The sequence below is a fragment of the Eurosta solidaginis genome, chromosome 1, assembly GCF_040869045.1.
Source record: "Eurosta solidaginis isolate ZX-2024a chromosome 1, ASM4086904v1, whole genome shotgun sequence".
In the NCBI taxonomy this organism is placed as follows: domain Eukaryota; kingdom Metazoa; phylum Arthropoda; class Insecta; order Diptera; family Tephritidae; genus Eurosta; species Eurosta solidaginis.
The window spans coordinates 49,724,588-49,750,224 of NC_090319.1; the positions used below are offsets into that span (position 1 = coordinate 49,724,588).

The 25,637-nt window shown below is 37.7% G+C and overlaps 1 protein-coding gene across 5 annotated transcripts in view; it reads left to right on the plus strand.

Moving 5' to 3' along the window:
* The first annotated feature begins 1,194 nt into the window (after positions 1-1,194).
* LOC137239274 (hexosaminidase D) overlaps positions 1,195-25,637 on the plus strand; it is a 182,654-nt gene continuing 158,211 nt past the window's right edge. Inside the window, exon 1 of one of the 5 annotated variants that reach the window (XM_067764654.1) lies at positions 1,195-1,468. Coding sequence is in view for 3 of the 5 variants with exons in the window: in XM_067764414.1 (XP_067620515.1) it covers positions 1,420-1,440 (21 nt within the window). In the remaining 2 variants the exon portion in view is untranslated. Of the gene's footprint in view, positions 1,469-6,730; positions 7,041-8,841; positions 8,856-25,637 lie in introns of those variants that run through there. The other 4 variants (XM_067764414.1, XM_067764495.1, XM_067764570.1 and 1 more) reach the window with 4 other exon arrangements.

A 25,637-nucleotide genomic window follows, 5' to 3' on the forward strand; every position in this document is an offset into this window, starting at 1 on the left:
AATAGATTTGCGGAAAATTTTATTAGCAGTATTTTGAATTTTTGTTTCAGTTTAAGTGAAAAAGAAATAATACCAAAACCGTGCCGAAAAAAACAAAATTGAGAAAAAGGGACCAGCGGACCATATGGGGTTGGAAAGGACCATTTTTGTTCCAAATTGAATAAGTGGCAAGCGTGGTCTAAAATGCAAGCTTCCCCTGCAAAAATTGTTGGATTACGCGTTCCATTTTCTTCATGTTGGAGTACTCTAACAATACTCCTTTGCAAAGCGTTTGCGGACCACCATCAGCCGATCATTGCTCGTTTTTAACGACCGTGATCACGACACGATGACGATCGAACAGAGTTGCCAAAAATAAAATATTGCATACAAATAACTGCCCTTCAAAAAACGTACGTACATACTGTAGTATAGAGAAATATTAGTTTCTTTATTCACGCAAATGCTAAATAACATACGACTATTCGTAGTATAAAATATAAAAGTTGTATTGCCCCTCTTCATTTACATACATTTTAAATTAAATTCACTCCGATAATTCTTTCCGACACAATTCCTTTTTAGTACTTTGGCATATGATCCTCTGTGGGTACTCCATGGCGTACTACAGTGAAAGTACTCTCACGAATGTACTCTATGGAATATTCACAAACAAAGCGAGAGTGGGATCACCTACTCCTCTCCTAGGACTTCGCAATGTTAATTGGAGCACATTTTTTGTATGAATACAGATTAGTTTTGGAACACTCCTATACTCCTAAAGGAGTATTCCTTACACTATTTATGGAGTACTCGCGTTTTTTGAAGGGTCCACATCAAATACATGAACATATAAGTACTTTGACATTACGAAATACATTGTCGCGTTGTGAGGCAAAATATTGTTGCATAAAAACTTTTTGACCGCCATAATACCACAAATTAAGTTTAAAATTTCACAAAAATAATAATTTTTTTCGAAAAACGCACCGAATAATTGCAGTCATTGTTTACGAATTTAGATACAATGAGGATGGCAAATACGAACGTGTATGAAATGTAATGTTAAAACGTAATGCACATGGTTGTATTTCAGTGCACGAAAATGCTGTAAAAACCCATGAAATTGTTAAATTAAAACTGAAAAAAAAAAAAATGATAAAAATTTTAAAATAAATAAAAATCTTCCTTTAAAAACAACAAATACGCCTTATATATTCAATATATACATCAAGTGGTAAGGTTTATCTCACTTTAAATTTTAAGCTAAATAATCTAGTTTTTTTTTGAAACTGAGTCGAGAACTGTGCGTGTGAATGTGCGAATTGTCATCGACCAGCTGTTAGTTGCGCTACTTGGTAAAATTAACAATGTTGCGGTGTTTAATATAGAATGAGGTACTTTAGATAAATATGAAATAAAATAAATTTGACCAATTGAATGGAACATACAGCTACATATGTAAGTGATTGGAGATTGATTAATACATGTAAGTATTTGGTGATGCCAATGCATAAATGTGTTCATACATAGAACAGAAATCAACTTCGATTGGCCGCATGTGGTGGGCATTGTTTACTATATAGTTTGGCAGCTTAAGTAGAGGTTATGTTGCGAATAGAGTGGAAGGCAGTGGACTAGGCAGTCGAATGTCATATAATGAAGGAATGGTGTTCGGAGTTTTTTCAAAGTTAAAAAAAAAAATGATAAAAGCTTTAATATAAATAAAACTATTGTTTTAATAACAACAAAAACGCCATATATATTCTGTATGCATAAATTTGTAAGGATTATCCCACTTTAAAATTTGAATTAAATAATCTAAAGTTTTGTTTTGAAACTGAGTCGAGAACTGTGCGTGTGAATGTGCGAATTTTCATCGATCAGCTGTTAGTTGCGCTACTTGGTAAAATTTACAATGGTGGTGGGTGTCTTGTTGCAATCTCGTAATTATGTACAGCTGTTAAGGGCTGTCGAGTTAAAATAAACTGATCCAGTGGTACTCAAATATTATTTTATGTCGAAGCTAAAGGGCCGTATACAGCTGAAATGTGAATGCTCAAGAAAAATTCTGCACCGAAATAGGCAATATTTTTGATGTTTGATGACGTACGGCGTACACAGTAGAGATATATTTAATTTTGGATCTCGAAATTTCACTTATTCTTTAAGAAAAATAAGACATCCATTTATTTAATGAAAAAATCAGTTTCCTTAAAACCTTGATTTTTAACGTAAATATTTTTTAATAGCAACCATTGTAAATTCTGGAAGTCTAAACTCTTTCTATTACTCCATTGCCATACCTACCTGTCAAATAATTGCTGAGAGAGAGAACGGCAGTCGCGCATGGCCAGAGAATGGAAGAAAGGGTGTTTGTTTCCTCGCGGTTAATAAATTGAAGCGCCATGAATTACCCATTTGTGTTTCAAACCAATTTTTCTTTGAATTGTATCTGCAGAAAACGAGACTACAAACTAATATTAATTTTCATACTCAGCGTGCCTTGCACACAGAGTATATTAACTTTGATTGGATAACGGTTGGATGTACAGGTATAAGGAAATCGAGATAGATATAGACTTGCATATATCAAAATCATCAGTATTGAAAAAAACTTTTATTGAGCCATGTCCGTCCGTCTGCCCGTCCGTCCGTTAACACGATAACTTGAGTAAATTTTGAGGTATCTTGATGATATTTGGTATGTAGGTTCCTGGGTACTCATCTCATATATTTAAAATTAATGATATCGGACTATAACCACGCCCACTTTTTCGATATCGAAAATTTGGAAAAACCGAAAAGATGCGATAATTCATTACCAAAGACGGATAAAGCGATGAAACTCGGAAGCTGAGTTGACCTTATGACGCAGAATAGAAAATTAGTAAAATTTTGAACAAAGGGCGTGGCACCGCCCACTTTTAAAAGAAGATAATTTAAAAGTTTTGCAAGCTGTAACTTGACAGTCGTTGAAGATATCATGATGAAATTTGGCAGGAACGTTACTCCTATTACTATATATGTGCTAAAGAAAAATTAGCAAAATCGGATAACAAACATGCCCACTTAAAAAAAAATTTTTAATAAATTTTAACAAAAAATTGAATATCCTTACAGTATATAAGTAAATTATGTCAACATTCAACTCCAGTAATGATATGGTGCAGCAAAATACAAAAATAAAAGAAAATTTCAAAATGGGCGTGGCTCCGCCCTTTTTATTTAATTTGTCTAGAATACGTTTAATGCCATAAGTTGAACAAAAATTTACCACTCCTTGTGAAATTTGGTAGGAACATAGATTCTGTGATGATAACTGTTTTCTGTGAAAATGGGCGAAATCGGTTGAAGCCACGCTCAGTTTTTATACACAGTCGACCGTCTGTCCTTCCGCTCGGCCGTAAACACGATAACTTGAGCAAAAATATATATATCTTTACTAAACTTAGTTCACGTACTTATCTGAACTCACTTTATCTTGGTATAAAAAATGGCCGAAATCCGACTATGACCACGCCCACTTATTCGATATCGAAAATTACGAAAAAAATTTCATAATTCTATACCAAATAAGAAAACACGGATGAAACATGGTAATTAGATTGATTTATTGACGCAAAGTATAACTTTAGAAAAAATTTGTAAAATGGGTGTGACACCTATCATATTAAGTAGAAGAAAATGAAAAAGTTCTGCAGGGCGAAATTAAGAGCCCGTGGAATCTTGGCAGGAGAACTGTTCGTGGTATTACATATATAAATAAATTAGCGATACCCGACAGATGATGTTCTGGGTCACCCTTGTCCACATTTTGGTCGATATCTCGAAAACGCCTTCACACATACGACTAAGGGCCACTCCCTTTTGAAACCCCAATTAATACATTTAATTTGATACCCATATCGTACAAACGCATTTTAGAGTCACCCCTGGTCCACCTTTTAAAATACTCATTACCACCTTTCATTTGATACCCATATCGTACAAACACATTCTAGAGTCACCCGTGGTCCACCTTTATGGCGATATCACGAAATGGCGTCCACCTATAGAACTATGGCCAACTCCCTTTTAAAATACTCTTTAATACCTTCCATTTGATACCAATGTCATACAAACACATTCCAGGGTTACCCTAGGTTTATTTTCCTACATGGTGATTTTCCCTTATTTTGTCTCCAAAGCTCTCAGCTGAGTATGTAATGTTCGGTTACACCCGAACTTAGCCTTCCTTACTTGTTAAAATGTAGCTTATAGAGAAAAAAGGAGCAGCAAGTTAAGAAAACTTTTAAAATACGTAAATAATGCAATGTACCAGTCGTCTTCAAAAATTAGGAAAACACTATTGAGCAAATTATTTAAGTAATCGATCAGCGATTTAATAGGTGATCCAGGCTGTTTACTATTGTGAACGTTTTTTTTTCAAACATTCGCCACTTGTTTGAATTCACAATGATAGCAACACTCAAACGCTCTTTGCTGCTAGGGATGAAACGATACTAGTAAATACAAGTATATATCGATACTTCTGATCCGATGCCAAGAATATTTGCAGTCGATACTTTTGCACCGAGTACTGAGTAGGTCTTGGAAAAAAGTAGTTGTTTAGAAACACGATTTATTAAAAAACTTATTACCGCAATTTCGTTAGTTGAAAACGCGCTATACGACCGCATCAATTAATTTGATTATCTCTTAAACAGCCTTAACACTTGTTTCAAAAATCTGATGAATATAATCTGGAATAGACTAAGTAAATCTATAACCTTCGTCGTTTTCAGCGCTTCCATACTCAGTTTCGCAAATTTTTGCAGCTGAGGTGATATGATACTTGTTTAACTAGAATCTAAAATTCTATAGAAATATTACGGGTAACAAGGGATTTACAAGACAATGAACTACATATTTTTAGTCCACTATGTGATTCACAGTATTTCTCCACAGAACACTTTTCTGCATACATGTATGCCGGATTTGCAGATAACGTTTCGCAGCGTTGCTTCGCCTGAGAGATGAGTTCAATATATGGCCCCAAATATATCTTGCTACAAAGAGTATGTGGATTATAAAGCAAGGCAAGAATTTGAGGTATTGTTAACTTAAGGCGAACATACTTACACCCCTATTATGAATTTTCATATGATAGACGATAATCGCTTGCTAGCGTATCGTAAAAAATCAGCTTTCATATTGCGATTTCCACACGCCCGACAGATGTACTATTGTGAATGACAGCAGATTTGTGTTTACAAATTTTTGTTAATCTATAGGAAACAGATAGCAAAACAAAACGTAAATACTAACAATTCAATTGCCTTGTAACTAAAAGTATTAAAAATTTTTAAAAGCTCTAATAATAAAATCTTTTCTGCAACCTCTGTTGCCTTTTATATAAACTCAAATGAACAAATTGACGAAACTCGCATAGAGGCCATAGAAAGAAGAAAATTGAGAGATGGTTCCAATCTTCTTGAAATGAACTCTACACTGTAAGTACTTGATATACTAAAAGTGAAAAAAGTTAATAAAAAAAATAATTGATTTCAGAGTATGTCTTAACAGAAGTAGGTCACCCATCCCAAATATTTTGAAGGTTTGTGCCACTTTAAGGTTTCTTGCCCAGGATGTTGCAACAGAGTGTTGGGAATGAGGCTTTAGTTGGATTCTATTGGATTTTGTAATAATTTTATATTTACTTTTATTTAAATAGCTCCCAACGTATCGTGCAAAAATTTATCAACGATAGCTAGCGTAGAAAATTGAACAGCTGATATGATAGTTAGCGTATGGCAATACCACGATAAACGCTAATGAACGGTTTTCACACGATAGAATTTATTTTATAATACGGTATAACAGATTGCAAGCGTTTATCTTGTATCGTATGGGTTCATAATAGGGTGTTAAAGTCTGTGGTCTTTTTAACACTTTAACAGTTATATAAGATGACAATGAAAGGCATAGCCGCTTCCATCGCTTTGAATTGATCAATACGTTTATGTAAGCCGGGATTTTCATATAACTATTCCCGCGGTGATTCACTTTGAAGATTTGAATGCGCCATGAGTTAAGAACATGTGAACTTTAGCCTCGATTTATATTTTACAAACTTTGTGCAGCAACATATGCGTTCGGGCATACATCGAACTCATCTATCAGGCGAAGCAAAGTAACAAAGCGTTCTATATAAATTCGGCATTAGTCCAGTTTTATTGTGGTGTCAAAGCATCAAAGCGAAGCAACGCGGCAAGAGGTCTATGTAAATCCGAGATGTTACCGAGATGTTAGTATTTAAAAATCTTTTATTCAATTTCATATCTGTGGTTACGAGCGATAATAACCTAAGTCAACTTAAGAATGTAATACCATATGACCACTCAAGTCAAAAACGTTTTAATCATAGCTATTAGAAAAAATATTATAAGGACAAAAAACTTCACAAAAAGATGAGGTTTAGCTGTTAAAAAAACAGATAGAAAATCTTGCGTTCTGCATATATCCTAAGTCGACTTAGGCTGTTATTGCATGTGACCGCAAATATTAGTCTTTTGTAAGACAAATACACGAAGAAGGACGTACAAGTTTTGAGAGAAACACTAAAAATTGCTGCTAAAGCTTATTTTACAAAAGGGGCAATTTCTCACCCTCTCTCGGCAAGAGGCAACACTACTCATTCATGCTGCTATTGGTTTGCTTGGCAAAGGACACACGATGCTTTTTGTGATGCTGCTGAATGTCCTGCGAATCAGTTGCAGTCAGTAAATAGCGAAAGCAACATGAGAAAATTGTGCATCGAGCGCGTTTGTTGTTATATTCGATTGAGAACTTAAAGTTTTGTAACTGCTCTACATATATTCAGATGTTTGTAAATATTAGTTAAATAAATCAAAATAGTGAAATGAGAAAAACTAATAATCAAAAAATAATAAATAGCAAAAATGAGTTGGAGTAGATAATAACATTTCGAAGGACTTCGTTATTGCAATTTTAGCATAAATAAAAAAAAATAAAATTAAATTGAATGCAGTAACGGATAAATCTCAATAAATAAAATGGTAATGTAGTCATTAAAGATTTAAATTTAAAAGAAAAAAAGTTACAAGAAAAACGCTACAGTTGACAGTGGTTTTATGAGCTTCTGAATTTTTGGAAAGCAATTTTTAGTTACTTAAATTTAAAGTGCATGTAAATGTGGAGGTAAAGAATGTGTGTTTGGAAAGAGTTTGGAAAATAAACAACGAAAGGCTGTTTGTAAGTCAATTACAAATAGAACCAATCTATCATTTAAAGCAGGCCTGTTGAATAATGAATAAAAATCAGACTGATTAATTATTTGGTTTTTTGTAGGAATGCGCGATTAATCGGTTAAGAAAAAATGTCAATCAGTTTTTGGATTATTCGAAAAGTTTGATTGGCAAGTTTTTGCTCAATTAAATCTTGACTAGTTACTGTCTACTGAGAAAAAATTGACTGAGTCTGATTTCAATTATATCTTTATATATAGTAGCTGGCCGACCGAACTTGGCTCGGTATTCTTCGAGTATTAGCATCTGCGGTTAAAGCTCGATATATCAACCAAAACCTTCGATTTCAACTTTACTTTTCAAGAAACTGTTCTCCATATTTTTTTATGTTTTTTAAAAACAAAACTTCGAAACCAAAACTTGCTTCAAAATCATGTTCCCTGAACGCTTTTGATTTGCCTCTGGAAGCAGTACTTTTAAATTAGTTGGTCACTCTAGAAAAAGCCACATACTATATCATACAAAACATGAAAACAGATGAAAACCAAGTTATCAACGGCATTATATTTTCAATTAGATCCACTGAATGCTTAAAAATGTCTCTATCGAAATGCGGAAAAAATAGTATATTTCATTTGATACTCATATTGGCATATCTCGTGGATTTTTTTTAAATTAAATTTTAATAAAAATGTCTCTATTTATATGAGGGAAAAAAGTATATTTCGCTTGGCATATTTCGTGAATTTTTTTTAAATTTAATATAAGTGACAACCCTGTGAAAATATCCTCAGCGGCAGCACCTAGGTCGAAAGTCTGAGAATGTGATGTACTATCTATGTACAAAATTTCATTCAAATTGGTTTAGCCGTTTCCGCTAGAGTAGTGGATATACAAAGAGATATAAATAATAAGGTGAGGTGACAACCCTAAGTGCCAACTCTACTAAAAAATTTCTCTATTGAATTGTGGAGTGAAATACCCTGCGTTTGCTCCCCATAATGGCATATCTCATGTAATTTCTTTAAATTTCAAATAAGTGGCAACCTTGGGAAAATATCCTCAGTGGCAACACCTTAGTAGAAAGTCTTAAAATGTGATATACTATATATGAACAAAATTTCATTCAAATGTGTTTAGCCGTTTCCGCGATAGTAGTGGATATACAAAGAGATATAAATAATAAGGTGAGGTGGCAACCCTAAGTGCCAACTCTAGTAAAAAATTTCTCTATTGAATTGTGGAGTGAAATACCCTGCGTTTGTTACCCATAATGGCATATCTCATGTAATTTCTTTAAATTTCAAATACGTGGCAACCTTGGGAAAATATCCTCAGTGGCAACACCTAAGTAGAAAGTCTTAAAATGTGATATACTATTTATGAACAAAATTTCATTCAAATGTGTTTAGCCGTTTCCGCGATAGTAGTGTATATACAAAGAGATATAAATAATAAGGTGAGGTGGCAACTCTTAAGTGGCAACCATACTTTAATGTTTCTCTATTGAAATGCGGAATGAAATACCTTTCGTTTAATACCCATATTTGCATATCTCAAGTAATTTTTTTTAATTTCCTATAGGTGGCAACGTTGTGAAAACACAATACAGCAACACTTACATAGGTAAATCGGTTAATCCGTTTCCGGGATCGTTCCGGTAATACAAAAAATTTTTTACTCGTTTAAAGTAATAAGATATTTTTGACAATGTCCATAAATACTGCAATTAATCTTACAGCAATACTAAGACTTTCTGATTAATCAGATTGTGTTTACTGCGTAATCGGTTGAATGAAATTAATACGATTATGACTAATTTAGAAATTCATATATTCTATTCGATTAATCGTAAATAATTAATTTTTAATTAATTGATAATTGGTGTGTTGATGAATTGTCATGCTAGATTAATTGATTACTAAGTCATCCCTAATATATTGTGTTGCAATTAGTTTACGGTTTAAAGATTAAATATTAGTGCTTGTATCTTCTCAAAGATTAATAAAAAGTTTGAATTACATGATTATTCGTAATTTACCAATTACCAATATCTTAAATACACTTTTTTCGTCATAATCATTTATCATTATTATTCGTGTTTCGCAATTGGGAGCACCACGAATCTAATCAATCGCTTAGGCAGTTTAGATTTAAAAAATGTAGTATAGAAGATACCTGTCTGCATGTTCAAGGAGGGTTGAATATTACATTTGACAAGAGGGGACTTCTTGTACTTTGAGAGGGTAATCGGTTAGCGGAGCTCCGCTGCCCGAAAGTCTCATTTGACGGAGCTATTTCTATCGTTGGTGCGAATGGAAGTGTGGAGAGGCAGCAGGTTCGAGGTTGTTCGCTGGGATCCATCTGTAATCCATATATATGGAACATGATGAAGGGCGCCCTGTTTGGGGAGCGCAACATCGATGCAATATGCGAAATAGTGCCAAACTGGCGCGCTTACGTGAGGGTAGACAAAACCGTAACAATACTGCGCAAGGACAGATTGTTGCGAAATCGCCTACCGGTTGTTCGCAAAGGCTCAAGTCAAATACCTGTGGCCGGCCTAGGCGAGCGAATAAACGTCCTCCCATACTTAGAGTTCATGCGGGAAAAGATGATGGTTAATTCCGGGAATTTTTTGCGCATCATTCGGAATGACTGGGGGGCCTGAGTTGTCGTGCAGTTCGTACAATATGTTGCAGCCTCTTCGTAGCTTGTGCTACTTGTATGAACGCATTACGGTATCGAAAGGTCATGACATGCTGAACATACAGAGGTGTATGGTGGTAGCACCCTTTCCCGTTTGTCGCACCGTATCCTCGGATGCGATGTAGGTGCTGCTTCAATCGACCGAACGTATGCTTTTTCTCTTAGGTTGAGAAGGAGGATAGCAACGGCATGCTTGAGGTTGAACGGGTGGCCGACGATAGTGTGGAGAGATAGATAGTTGGAAAGTATGTGTCGGTTAGAGGAAGTTGTTAGAGGAACCTTATCGCAATGGAGGTTGTGCATGTCGGGCGCTGCGTGGTGACTTGATGCATGCGTTGTGTGAGTATCCAGAGTACTCGGAATTCAAAGACATTAGTACATAGTTGGCGGGTAAGTTTTGAAGATAGATGGATGTCTTCGCGAATCTGCGGGGGTTCTAACCCTACCGCACCCCTAGGTGCGGTCCGGAGTAGAGGGGCACTCAATCAGAAGGAGCTTCTACCGCGTAAGTCCGACAAAAGACTGGTCCTCATAGAAAGTTGGATCATAGAAAGTTTAGGTCACCGTCGGCAGGTACGTAATCCTGTTTCCAAAACTGATAAGAATCCTTCCTGACCTGAGGGTCTTTTTTCATTCTCAAATGTAACACCTAGTCAGCGCAAAGCTCATTCAGTTCATTAAAAAACCTTAAGAAGTTTACAAGTACTCCACTACTTAACATAAAGCGAGTGGTTCAATAACATTGCGATGTCCTAAGTCAGAGTAACCTAATACGGTTTGGGTGTTCTTCTGAGCACTCTATGTAACATCTTCGAGGGAGTACTATTCAAAAAATCAAAAAAAAAATTACCTTATGCAAAGCGACATCTGGAGTAGATAATCTATACTGGAGTACTAGTTTGACAACTGTGTTTGCAGGGTTACTACCTCTTTGCCTCCGTTTTTCAACGTCCGGGCGGGTAGTCGGTCATTATCGGGCACTTTTGATACTCCCTTCGTCATATCCGGTGGAGGAACGCGTATTACGTCCTCAGCAATGGCGGTATTCTTCATATCCCTCAATATCTACCAATAAGCAAAAGTGTTCCCTTCATAACTCAATCAGCAGCCGAAAATTGGCCTCCGTTTTGAATCCGTCCGTCATCCGCTGAATTTGCTGGCAGCAGTTTTGGAACAACGTATACCCATCAGCCACCATCTAAAGATCCTCGCAATCACGCCATTAGGTCTCATGTTTATTTCTTCTATACTGCTCACTCTTTCGTCAAAGCAACTTCATTTGTGGAGCCGAGCTGATGCAACAATGAGCAGAAAAGCTTGAGCACAAGCAACATTAGCTTCTACAGCTGCCAGACATATCAAAATAACGTATATGTATATAACGTGCCGCTTTGGCCAACGGCGCATCGGCAGTGCCATTCTTTTCCTTTTCTGAAATCTCTGCCGCCTCGTAGGCATAAACTTCGCCCCCTCATTCTCGCATAAATGAGAATCTTTTTTGTAATTTTTGTGAATCGTGTCTACTTAGGCCCTTTGATTGGGACATTAATAGAATACAGTCTGATGGGAGAACATGAAGATTGCATGAGAATCCCAACTAATGATTCCGTCGCAGCAGTATGTATAAAGAGGAGATATAAAGTGTTGTACATCTCCTTTGCAAAGGTACTGATCTGGCCTGTTTAATTTTTAAACACTTGAACAAACTTTTCATCGACTGAATAGCTCACATCATGGACATTCTTCTGTACGTTAGATGGACAAACTGGTTCATTTTTTTTATATATTTAAAGAAGGAAAGGATTCTGCTTTGTGGGACAGTAACTGTAACCTAACCTAATGAAGCACATACACATTACGTATTTATTTGACTGTCTTTCTCGGCTTTTTACTTGGCTCCAAAAAAGTCAATGCGCACTTTTTTCATTTTTTAATGACATCGTTTTTTTTAACCCTCCAATCCCAATACGCACCTGTCAGGTATTCGTGCCAAATGTGTCAAACAGTCGTACATCTTGTTTTATGGTACATTCCATACATACATACATACATACATATATGACTATCTTTTTTGATATTCATTTTCCCATTGTAGTCTCATCGTGTCATGAATCTGTTATTCTGATTTGGTTAGTGTTGTTAACGATGCTGTATGCGAAAGGTCCTTTGACACCTTTCCTTGCAACCGCAACTCAGTCAGTCGTACGTATTCAAATTATTATTTATCGTCTTTGAGCTTGGCTACGTAAAATATAAACGAAGTTTTTTGTACATCTCAAGGCTGATGTTTTTGATTATCTTAATAACGATGGCTATAATGATGATGAATTTGGTTTTGATTTGATTTAAATGCATTCGAATAGTTGAGCCTAACGCCAGGGAGTCGGAGATTGTTTTGTATGTCTTAACGCTTTGTCATTGTTGTTGAATTTCATTTCAGTTATTCTCAGTTGGGCGTTACAGAATTGAATTTGACGCGACTGACATGATTTATATTCAACTGGCAATTGCGCGCGACCTTATTCTGGTGGCTAATATATATGTATGTGTGTGTGTACTTAGCCATAGGAAGCTTTAAGGTTTACTTTTGCATAACTACAAAAAAATTTCCCCTTACTCGTTTTCTCTTTAACATTTTTGGCTGATGTTTCTCGAAATTAGCCCACATAACCTTTGGTTCAAGCCACTCTCTACACCGCTTTTGCGACTACGGTACATTTAGGTTTAAGGGTGACTAAGGCAGCTTCTTTTTTGTCGGTTTTTTCCAAGATTTGACGCATAGTGAAAATATGGGCGATGGTAGATTTACTAGGTCTGCAGCCACACTGATAAGGTCCAATCAGCCGATTCACAACGGGCTTCAATCTTTTGCCCAATACACTTGACGGGAACTTACATATATGCGATACTAAGAAGCCTGATTCCGCGATAGTTGGCGCAGTTTGCAGGATTCCCCTTGTGGACTATGCAAAGAACACTTAAACTCCAATCGTCAGTCACGCACTCATCTCACCATATTTTGCAACGATTTTGAAAGGATTTCGAAATTTTTTTTTCACGTTGGTGATTTTGTGTTTGGGAGTGTTTCTGGGCACTCCCGTGCATGGCGCATACCCGTCATACAAACAAAATCTTTAATATCACACACATACTTTTAGAACCATTCGTGACAACTCCGAAACTTTCTCATTTGCTTAAAAGTTCATACTTCGGTACTTTATACCTTGACTTTTTTATAGAACAATCTTTATTCCAGATAGTGGGTCGTATAGTGATTTATAGAAAAAAAAAATTATGGTTCGACTGGCTTGAAATTTATACTCAGAAGGAAGAGCGAGAGGCAGGAGGCAAGGAAGAGAAAAGGGATACGATAATAGAGAGTTAAAGGAGGAAATAGAGGTATAAGAAAAGATTTAGAAGAAAGAAAAGAAGTGGAAGAAAAATTAGTGGCTAAAGAATAGGGAGAAAGAAGAGAGAAATATATATGTTGTTGTCGTAGCGATAAAGACACTGCCCGAAGGTTTTGGTGAGTGTTATCGATGTTGATGGTCCTTTGCCAGAAATAGATGCGGTATGTTCCGGTAACAAGCATCATTACGGCGCAGAAGAAGTAAGTACACTACCAAGGGAGACACGAGTCACCCTGGCCCAACTTCGTTCTGGATACTGTAGCAGGTTAAATTCTTACTTGTCCAGAATCAACCCCGACATAAGTAATGTATACCCTGCACCCGATGTGTCTCTGAATGACACCAACCAATCTACCCCTGCTGAAACTGCAAGTTTCCTTGGACTCTCGTTAGAGGACTTTGATGACAATTTGTGTGTGGTCGTGCCCATTGAATGGGGCGAAGCACCTTTAACACAACAACAACAGCATACAGGTACAAGCCCAACCATCTCGGGAACGATTTAATATGACCACATTGAACCTTCTAGGCCATCCCTCTCCCCACCCCTAGCTCCATAGAACTTGGGGTCGCCAGAGCATCGTCTGCTAAAGCAACAGAATTCGGCACGGGTACGTGAGTTTGACAATTGGGTTGGAGAAGCTATTAACTGCGCTGGAAACCGCTTGAACCGTTTGGGTATTTTAGTCGCCTCTTACGACAGGCATAGCTGCGGCGGGTAAATTTTAGGCCCCTTAACTCACTATATGTATACATATGTATATTCACCATTAGTTATTACTAAACCAAATTTCTGAATTTTGTTTTTCTGCGACAGCAAAGTGCGCGGTAATAGTCAGTAGAAAATAAATTGACAATAATAACGAAAATATGTCTCTTTTAATTAGGAACCATTAACTCTGTAAGAAGTCATATTCGTTTGACAAAGGAAAACAACATTTTTCTCTGCATCTCCTCTATTCTTCTTCATTACGTGCATGCATACATACACATATATTTACTTTCTGAATTCGTATTCGCTTTCGTATTAGTTTCTTTTAACATTTCACTATTAAAGTTAAATTTTCGCATGGGTCACTTGCATTTGAAAAAGTGTTAGAAATGTCTGTATGCACTAATATATGTAACGACGTATGTATGTGTGTATGTGCGTATGGTTTGGTAAACTAGACAACACTTCCGATCACTTCACAACGCACCACAAAAACAAATTACAAGCAAAGACTAACATTTATCTCAACTTCCGTTTTCATTTCGCAGGATAAATTGGCTAAAATAGAGAACGTGGAAGTTGAAACACTTCTGGCAGGCTGCGTACTGCAGTCCTATATTTGTTTTTATATATAAACCTACATATATTCTTATAAGCATTGTTGTATATATGTATGTATGCTTGTATGCATATATTAGTGTGACGAAAAATAAAATGAAAACGTTGTGTTGTTAAACACCAACCAATTGCAGCACCCAAACATATCCGTACCACGTGAGTAGACGGGTACCTGTGCGTATACGTAACATTTTTTACGTCATTACTTGATATAAAAGTATCTAAAAATATTTTTATTTAAAACTATGGCCCAGAAATCTTATACATATTGTAACGATTTTTACTTGCAAATCCTCTTATTTGCTTTTTCTCTGCTAAGTTCGAATCACTAAACTGTTGAATAAATAACTCCAATTTGTAGTAATGCAAAATGGCCTTTATTAAAGTACTTCACAATAACACTCCAACTGTACAACGAATAGCTTAATAACCAAACTGATAGCTTAAAGGAAACTGACTTTCAAAATAATAGTGCTATTGCTCGCTAGATATCGTCTTACTCGTAACTGCTTGACAATTCAAATCAAACTGAACTCTTCTTACTCGCCTGCACTGCTTTTATAGTTTACGCTGCATACTTCTAGGCTCTTCGATTTCCAGAAGTTACTAGTTGTTTCGGCTACAAAATCGCCAGCCACAACTACGTGCACAAATTATTGCTCTCTCTTGTGACAACTCAGATAAGATATATGCATGTATTTGTGCATTGCCGCTCAGATGTTCGTATACGTACATATGTGTAGACGCAATTATTTATTCGTTTATGTAGATACATAATGATGAATTATTGATGTGCATTCACGTCACTGGTTAGCATCGGCTTAGAGACGATAGCATCGCTCAGTGCTGCTAACATTCGTTACACTGCCCTCCACCTAAGTCTGATCGTCCCGATCAGACAAATCTCTCGATCTAAACGCCGCTAGCATCTCCAAATGAACCACCTTTCTATTTCGTGGTTTCCCAATGGTTTGTATGCGGTAGATGGAATTACTGATCTTCTTCACAACCTTGTACGGGCCTTCCCAAATGCACCGAATTTTGGCTGGAACACCTTTCCGCCGGAGAGGGTTGTTTAACAGTACCAAATCTCCCTCCAAGAACCCTTCCGAATTATTGTTCTCATTGTACCTGCGTTTGATCTTACTACTCATTATCCTTAGTCGTTTCCTCACACTCTGTTGTTTGACCAATGAACTACTTCGCAGAGCTTGCGCTTGACGGATTGGCTTGACAGTATCGTTCCGCCGTTTCCCAACAGAAGTGCGCGATGGCTTGAAACCACCCTTGCATGCTTCCTGCAAAATTCTTGCAGTCGTTTTAGTGCGTCCATTAGGGTTTGTCAATGCCGGTGTTTTTGTCGCAGGTACTTTTGATTTCGCTTTGTTTGGCCCATTCGTTTCATCAACCTTTACCTTTGACTTTCGTGGCCTTTGTCGACTTTTCTCCACCAGTACTCGATTACTGCTGAAACCTTTTTCCAAACTGAAGTTAATTGGCACATCCTGGTTCTTATAAAGCATCACCCTTTTCTGCATATCGATCTTGATGCCATGGTCAACCAAGAAGTCCACTCCCAATATGACTTCATCAACGATCTTCGCCACAACGAATTTGTGTAAAACCATGACCTTCCCAATCAGTACTTCACATATCACTTCTCCCTGGACTTGGTTATACTCGCCTGTGACCGTACGCAACCTTGCTCCAGGTAACGGTTTAACTCTCCTGTTGACTAATTCAGATCGAATCAAGGAATGAGATGCCCCCGTATCTACAGTCAGTACACGCTCTTTACCATCCACATTCCCTCTGACGGTAAGACTGCTTGATTTCCTTCCAATTTGCGACACAGATATCACAGGACATTCAATAGCCGGGGCAAGTTTTCGTTCTTTACATTCGACACGCTCTTGCTCATTTCCGCCAGCTTTGCGTTTACGGCCACCCACATTGTTGGAACTATTAGCACCAAGATCGCAATGACGTGCAATGTGACCTGGGTTGCCGCACTTGAAACATTTAATAACTCCGGCATTCTTCTGTTGAGATCCCTTCAGTGCTTCCAAAATTGGGTCTACCCACTCTGGCCTTTCTACTTCCACACGGCGTGCTTTGAAAACTGGCTTACACAGAAGCGACGCTGTTTCCTGAATCAGAGCTTGTGACACCGTTTCTGCGAATGTTGGCTTTGGGTTTGCGTATGTAGCTCGCTTCGTTTCCACGTCCCGTATGCCATTTATGAAACTCTGGATTTTTACCCTTTCAGTGTATTCCACGGGTGCGTCCGCATTTGCAAGATGAGCCAATCTTTCAATATCTGAAGCAAACTCCTGCAATGTCTCATTTGCTTTTTGGCAGCGGTTTTGCAACTCAATTTGGAATATCTGTTTCCTATGCTCGCTTCCGTAACGTCTCTCTAAAGCGCTCATCAATGTTTCGTAATGGTTCCGCTCGTACTCTGGGATGGTCTGTAAGATTTCCGCGGCAGGCCCTTTCAGTGCCACGAACAGAGCTGCAACTTTATCTTCAGCATTCCATTGGTTCACTGCTGCGGTCTTATCAAACTGTAGCTTAAAGACCTGAAAAGGAACAGAACCGTCAAAGGATGGTGTCTTTACCTTTGGATTACTCGTTGAAACTGCTGGGCGATTTAGTTGCAACTGCTCGATACGTCCTCTCAAAGCATCCACCTCGGCCTCGATTTTATCCTGTCGACCACTGAAGCCTTCATGAAACTGGGTTAGTTTTTCTTCCATATGCGCTTCCAGTTTAGATGATATACGGACTTCCTGCTCTTCTAGTTGTGTGGAGATCTGAGATGATATCTGTGCTGAAATTTGTGAAATACGCGTTTCTTGTGCTTCAATTTTCGATGCTATTTCTGACGACATTTCTGCAATACGTGTCTTCTGTTCTTCCATCATGGATGTTATATCTGTCTTTTGCGATTCCAGTTGAGAAGCCACTGTCGATGTTTGAGCAGATATTGCAGCCAAAATCATGTTCAAGTCTGTGCTGGTAACCGTCTGCGATGTTTCGTTTTTCTCTTCAATTTTTGTTGTCTCCTCGCCATCAAGGTGAAAGGCATACTCTTCCACATTAATTCCTTCTGCTTCCATTGCCTCTCGTAGCCGTGCCTGAAGTTCGAGTTTAACGCCGCTTGTATTCAATCCACGGCTCTCCAACTCCTTCTTCAGTTGCTGGATCTTTAATTCACTGAGCTTTGCCATATCCTTGTTGTCTTCTGGAATTTATTCAACAATTCCTCTTCTGACACCAATTGTAACGATTTTTACTTGCAAATCCTCTTATTTGCTTTTTCTCTGCTAAGTTCGAATCACTAAACTGTTGAATAAATAACTCCAATTTGTAGTAATGCAAAATGGCCTTTATTAAAGTACTTCACAATAACACTCCAACTGTACAACGAATAGCTTAATAACCAAACTGATAGCTTAAAGGAAACTGACTTTCAAAATAATAGTGCTATTGCTCGCTAGATATCGTCTTACTCGTAACTGCTTGACAATTCAAATCAAACTGAACTCTTCTTACTCGCCTGCACTGCTTTTATAGTTTACGCTGCATACTTCTAGGCTCTTCGATTTCCAGAAGTTACTAGTTGTTTCGGCTACAAAATCGCCAGCCACAACTACGTGCACAAATTATTGCTCTCTCTTGTGACAACTCAGATAAGATATATGCATGTATTTGTGCATTGCCGCTCAGATGTTCGTATACGTACATATGTGTAGACGCAATTATTTATTCGTTTATGTAGATACATAATGATGAATTATTGATGTGCATTCACGTCACTGGTTAGCATCGGCTTAGAGACGATAGCATCGCTCAGTGCTGCTAACATTCGTTACAATATATAAAAAGAAAGCCTAAAATGTGTTTTAGTTTGTAGCCGGTGTTTGAAGAGATGCGCCGGTCGATTTTGTTCAAACTTTCACATAGGTTTGGTTGCGATCGACGCACAGGGTCTCGAGATACTACGAGAGGGAAATATTTATCAGGCGAGGCTCTGGCGACCCCAATGGTGCTTGGTTACCGGAACGTACCGGATCTATTTCCAACAACGGATCATCAACATCGATAACACTGATAACACTCCTAAACCTTCGGATAGTGTCTTTATCGTTAATCCAACAAGAACGAATACGCCCCGGCCAAGAAGGTATTATAGTCTACACCGCAGTTTTGACGCAGAGCAAGGGAGACCTCCACTGAGTTAGGAAGAAGGAGGTTATCGCGAAACAGGGATAGCTGGTGTGACTTGTTATGAAACGGCCAATATAGCTTAGGCTGTTAAGCGCCAGTTAATGATAATGAGGTAAATACATGCAAAGTTACAGCAACCTATAAGAAAGTTCAAGGGGACTTGGAGGCGAAGGGACTTGGGCGCGCCACTACTAAATTTTTCGAAATTCCTTCAACCTCTATCTGTAAGACCAAGATATTAAATATTGTGGGTCTCAGGTAAATTTGTTCAGCTATGGCGATTTATTAAAAGGATCCGGGGAGCTTTGGTGGCAAAATAAGGGAAAATAACAATGTAGGAAAATGAACCTAGGGTAACCCTGGAATGTGTTTGTATGACATTGGTAGCAAATGGAAGGTAATAAAGAGTATTTTAAAAGGAAGTGGGCCTTAGTTCTATAGGTGGACCCTATGGTGGACGAGATATCGTCATAAAGGTGGACCAGGGGTGACTCTAGAATGTGTTTGTACGATATGGGTATCAAATGAAAGGTGTTAATGAGTATGTATTTTAAAAGGGAGTAGACCTAAGTTGTATATGTGAAGGCGTTTTCGATAAATCGACCAAAATGTGGACCAGGGTGATCCAGAACATCATCTGTCGGGTACTGTTAATTTATTTATAAATGTAATACCACGAACAGTATTCCTGCCATGATTCCAAGGCCTTTTGATTTCGCTCTGTAGAACTTTTTCATTTTCTTCTACTTCAAATGGTAGGTGTCACACACATTTTACAAAGATTTTTTCTAGTTATATTTTGCGTCAAGAAACCAATCCAATCACCACGTTTCATCTCTTTCTTCGTGTTTGATATAGAATGATGGCATTTTTTTCATTTTTCGAAATTTTCGATATCGAAAAAGTGGGTGTGGTCATAGTCGGATTTCGCCCATTTTTAATACCAAGATAAAGTGAGTTCAGATAAGTATAAGCTCAAGTTATCGTGTTAACGGCCGAACGGAAGGACAGACGGTCGACTGTGTATAAAAACTGGGCGTGGCTTCAACCGATTTCGCCCATTTTCACAGAAAACAGTTATCGTCATAGAAGCTATACCCTTACTAAATTTCACAAGGATTGGTAAGTTTTTGTTCGACTTATGGCATTAAAAGTATTCTAGACAAATGAAATTAAAAAGGGCGGAGTCACGCCCATTTTGAAATTTTCTTTTATTTTTGTATTTTGTTGCACCATATCATTACTGGAATTGAATGTTGACATAATTTACTTATATACTGATTTTACATTTTTTGTTAAAATTTGACTTAAAACAATTTTTTTTTTTAAAGTGGGCGTGTTTGTCGTCCCATTTTGCTAATTTTTATTGGGCACATATATAGGAATAGGAGTAACGCTCTTGCCAAATTTCATCATGATATCTTCAACGACTGCCAAATTACAGCTTGGAAAACTTTTAAATTACCTTCTTTTAAAAGTGGGCGGTTCCACGCCCATTGTCCACAATTTTTTTAAATTTCTATTCTGCGTCATAAGGTCAACCCACGTACCAAGTTTCATTGCTTTATCTGTCTTTGGTAATGAATTATCGCACTCTTTCAGTTTTTCGAAATTTTCGATATCGAAAAAGTGGACGTTGTTATAGTCCGATTTCGTTCATTTTAAATAGCGATCTGAGATGAGTGCCCAGGAACCTACATACCAAATTTCATTAAGATACCTCAAAATTTACTTAAGTTATCGTGTTTACGGACAGACGGACATGGCTAAATAAATTTATTTTTTCACCCAGATCATTTGGATATATAGAAGTTTATATCTATCTCGAATAGTTTATGCCGTTACGGGGTACCGTTGTGCGAACAAAGTTAATATACTCTGTGAGCTCTGCTCAGCTGAGTATAATTACAAAGTTTGCAAACGGTGACGGTTACCAGGACATGTTTCTGAATTTCACTTCTTCATCAGCTAGCATTTCGGGAGCTGAGTTAGTGAACACGAAATCTCCAACATTCATACTTTATACTAGTTTAAAGGCAGATGCCTTTATCCACTCGGCCATATGAATGCTATTGGTCTCTGAGTATTGTCTTTTTGTTGCAATTACTTTATATACCATTAGGCACATACTAATTCTATATGTTTTTATTCCTAATTGTGTGGAATACTTATAGGCGCGCTATCGAAAGCTCAGTAACATTGGGTTTAGTTATAGCAGTGCTTTTATAAGCAGTATTTCCGCTGTTCACTATTTTATCAATATTAATATCTGTATATTGGCATTGAAAATACGTAAGCCAAAAGTTGGCAAACTTTACGATTTTCCGTAAAATTCTCGGAATACGTGTACATGCCACTCACTCACCTCATTCTCCCCCACCCTCTCACAACACAATACTATGTACAAACACACACCAAATTGGCAATTTATACCATTTGGGCAATTTATTACACAATTTATCATATAATAAATTTTAATAATAAATTACCAATTTAAAAAAAAATTGCGTAATAAATTGTTTCAAACTGCAAATACAACCTTGTAAAGTGTGTTTATTGAATAGATTTAAACGTCAGTTACGCATGGCTCAACTATATGGTTGGTCCACCTCATCAGCTGATATTATTTTTTTCAATTCATTGGAGTAGGGATTGTCAAAAGAGGATGGCAAACTCAAAATGAAATCAAAACATTGAACACAATTTCCTACAACACACAAAAATTGCAAAGTTTTATGTTTTCATTCCATTCCATTTACCTAATATCAACACGCACATTTTGACAACAGTCTGAACAAAGGTATATTGTTGCTGTAGAGATGAGCCAACCAGCTATCAAATTACTATTGTGTAAGCTAAATTGAGTTGTAAGAACACCACTCAATTTAAATCGAAATGGCCTCAATTTATTTTTCTGTTTGAACATAGTATAAATAGCTTGTGCCTTTTCAACGAAATTTAATATTTTTTTGAAGCACTCTAATGCACGTAACATATGTTTACACTCCAACGCCGAACATCTAGCAGCTGTTTATTGTCTGGTGCTTCCATAGTTGCTGCTGTTTCCTTTCAACATTTGTCCTTCTCACATATTATGAGTAGAACATATTGCAACGCCTTACACTTGATTTATTATCTAAGATGCTTCTAGAGCATTGTTGAAGATTTTCTATTGCAGTTGAATGAAATTTGTTTGCAACAACGCTTTCGGTGTTGGTCTGTTGGTTTCGAACATCTGTTTTGGGTGTCGCGGTTTTCACAATCAAATAATAGTTTTAACACTCAACAAAATAACACAACAACAGTAAGCAAGGGTGTATACCAACCCTACCAACTAACATAAATTTGATCAACAAACTGAGCTTTCACAACAACAACAGTTGCAAGCATAACAATGATAACATTCCTGTGTAAGATATATATGCACGCATTCGCAACGGATATTATGTTTAGGATTTGACATAGAGAAATCAGTGAAGCGTTTAGCATAGTTGCACTAATACTAATATGGAATCGTTTATTAACATGTGATGCAATCAGTAGTAGAAGCTGTCATTTGTGGCACATTTGTGTGTAAATACATTTTTTAGATTATTAATATAATCCTTAAATACACTGAAAGAAAAAGACTGGTAAAATCAACCGAAATACGGGTCAATTCAACCGAAATTTTTGTCAGTTTTTATCCATCGCAACAAGATGTTGAATCAACTGCGCACAAATCGTTGATTCGTAATTGACCGTTTTAGTAGTCAAATGAACAAAAAACGTTGTTGCGACAGCTTTATACGAAAGTACATATGTTGCGGCATTTGCACGGCATATGAGTTTTCCCTGAGATCTTTTCATGGCAGAAATACCCGCGGAGTGCTTGCCGAACAGTGCCGAGGTGGACCCCGCTTAGGAAAATTTTCTTCTAATTGAAAAACCTTATTTCTAAAATTTTTATGTTGCTTTGTCCGGGGTGTGAACCCAGGGTCTTCGGTGTGGTAGGCGGAGCACGCTACCATCACACCACGTCGGCCGCCATATACATACGCAAATATGTGCATACATATAGTACACAGCATACATAAGTTCAAAGTAGAGAGCGCAGTGAGCGTAAAAATTGACAGTTGATCGCCGTTGAAATGACCCGTAAGATCAGTTGTGTTAACAGAAAAATTAGTTAGATTGATTAGGAATCTGTCAATTTTACAAAATTTTGTTAAAGTAAGAGCGAGAATTTCTCTTCTGTTGAAATGACTAAACTAATTTGTTCGCTTGACAAAGAACTCGGTCGAATTAACCATAATTCGATCAATTTCACCGAATCTCCGTTAAGTCAAGAGCAACAGAACCGATTTTTTGATTTTACTAGCACTATTTCTTTCAGTGTAGGATTAACATTCTAAAATAATTTTGGACTATTAATTATTTGAATTCGCTTGAATTGGGACCGTGCCCGTCGTCACTCTTTGAACTGGCATCGCTATTCTGATAACCGCTTTCTGCGCTCTCACCAATACCGTCGTTCACTCTCTGTCTTGCTCTTTGAAAACTAAGGCTGTCGGCAATAAAGGAAAATGGCTGGGTCGTATGTTTCCACATGTTCGCTTAAATACTATATATGTTTTATTATTTAGTGGAAGTTTGATGGCTTCTCTACTTGGCACTGGAGCGGCTGAGTTTACCTCAGCCTTCGACAAAAATCACTTCACAAAAGGCGCCCGAGTAGGGACCCATCTCCATCGACGACGGCGTAAAACCAACAACAAGCACCAACACGAAGGGAGAGGGACAGCTGAACACGCAACAACAACAGCCAGAGAAAAAGTTCAATCATCTGAATATCGGTAACTTGAACTCGATATATCCGCTAAGTAAAGAGAGACTAATCGAAGAATGTAAGATACACCGCATATTGCTCTACGGCTCCACTGTGGCTGGGCTATGCGCTGCGCTTACGTTAAAGCAAAACGAAGCCGCAAATCAAGTGAAGATTTATTGAGAGAGGTGGAAGAGGACATCAAGTCAGAAAAGAACAGCCAAATCAAAACGCCCTCGAATCGATTCCCATTATTTATGTGAGTACCCCGTCTTCAGTAATTACAGAGAATGTAATGACTTTCTGGAAAGGATTGAGGAGCTGGCCGAATGTTATAAAATTTCAATAGATAAATTGCTCTCAACACTGCAGCAGACGTTACGAAAAGCCGATATACTCTTTTGAGCTGATTACCCTTGCCAACAAGTGCTACTTTAGGTTGAGTGGGCAATTGAAAAGTAAAGTCCTCTCTTGACTAACAAAAATCAGGCTCTACAAGTTGTTCATCATACCCGTCCTGTTGTATGACTCGAAATCATGGGCTCCATAAGTTTATGGTCCTGTTCGTGATGCCGACGGCGAGTATCGAAAGAGGTATAGTGATGAGTTGCATGAGCTATATGCGATAATGAGGATAATGCAGCAAATAAAAGCCAAAGGATTCGCTGGCTTGGTCATGTAATGAAAATGAATGACGGCGCTTCGCATTTGGAAGCAGAGAAAGGGAGAGAGCTCCACTGAGTTGGGAGAAGCAAGTGGAGGAAGACTGGACTTACCCTGCTGCTCTCAATTGGCGTGAGTTGACTCGAAACAGGGTTGGTCGGTGTGTCTTATTACGAAACAACCGAAATCGTTTAGCGCCAAGTAATGATTATGATGAGTCCATAGAGTTCGAAAATAGTCATGTAACTGTGATTTTATCACAGCGTCTCGTTCGATATCACGCTTACCAACAGTTGAAATCATAGTTCGCGTCACAGGAACAATGCGATGAGGCAATGTACATATAAATCAAACATATGAAAGTTGTGATTGGGTCCTGTGATAGCGATTGTTGTTAAGCGTGATTGTGAGCTGCGATTTATAACATACTGATTTAAAAATCACGATGTTGCTTACAGCTGGCGAGTTCTACCAATATTTGTGGTGGATATGAGCGGCTAGTTTAAGCTGTCACTGTAATGTCTTCCAAGCAGAGGTCGATGTAGTAAAGGTGCACCCATTTTTAACATTGTTCAGCATCACGTTGACTCAATCGCAAACTTCGTGCTCAATGGCCCAAGTTTTGGATGCTGTAGCCACTCCGTGTGAAGTCTGGGGTCGTTCTAGAGCTGCAAAACTATCGATGTTGGCATCATTTGATAGCCCCTCAAAAATGTTTTTGTTTTTCAAAAATAAAACTATCAATACTTCCCTTAGTACCACTGAAACCAGTAGCATCTGTTCACTAAATGGTGGTTCTTTAAGTGGGCTTAGAACAATCAATGTGTAAACTCCATCCGATCTCGCTCCCAGGCTAAGCTTTAGGTATGTGACGCACGGTAACCATTACCAATGTAAAACAAGTAAGGAAGGCTAAGTTCGGGTGTAACCGAACATTACATACTCAGTTGAGAGCTGTGGAGACAAAGTAAGGGAAAATCACCATGTTGTAAAAAGAACATAGGGTAACCCTTGAATGTGTTTGTATGACATGTGTATCAAATGGAAGGTATTAAAGAGTATTTTAAGAGGAAGTGGGCCATAGTTCTATAGGTGGACGCCATTTAGGGATATCGCCATAAAGGTGGACCAGGCCTGACTCTAGAATTTGTTTGTACGATATGGGTATCAAATGAAATGTGTTAATGAGTATTTTAAAAGGGCGTGGGCCTTAGTTCTATATGTGGACGCCTTTTCGAGATATCGCCATAAAGGTG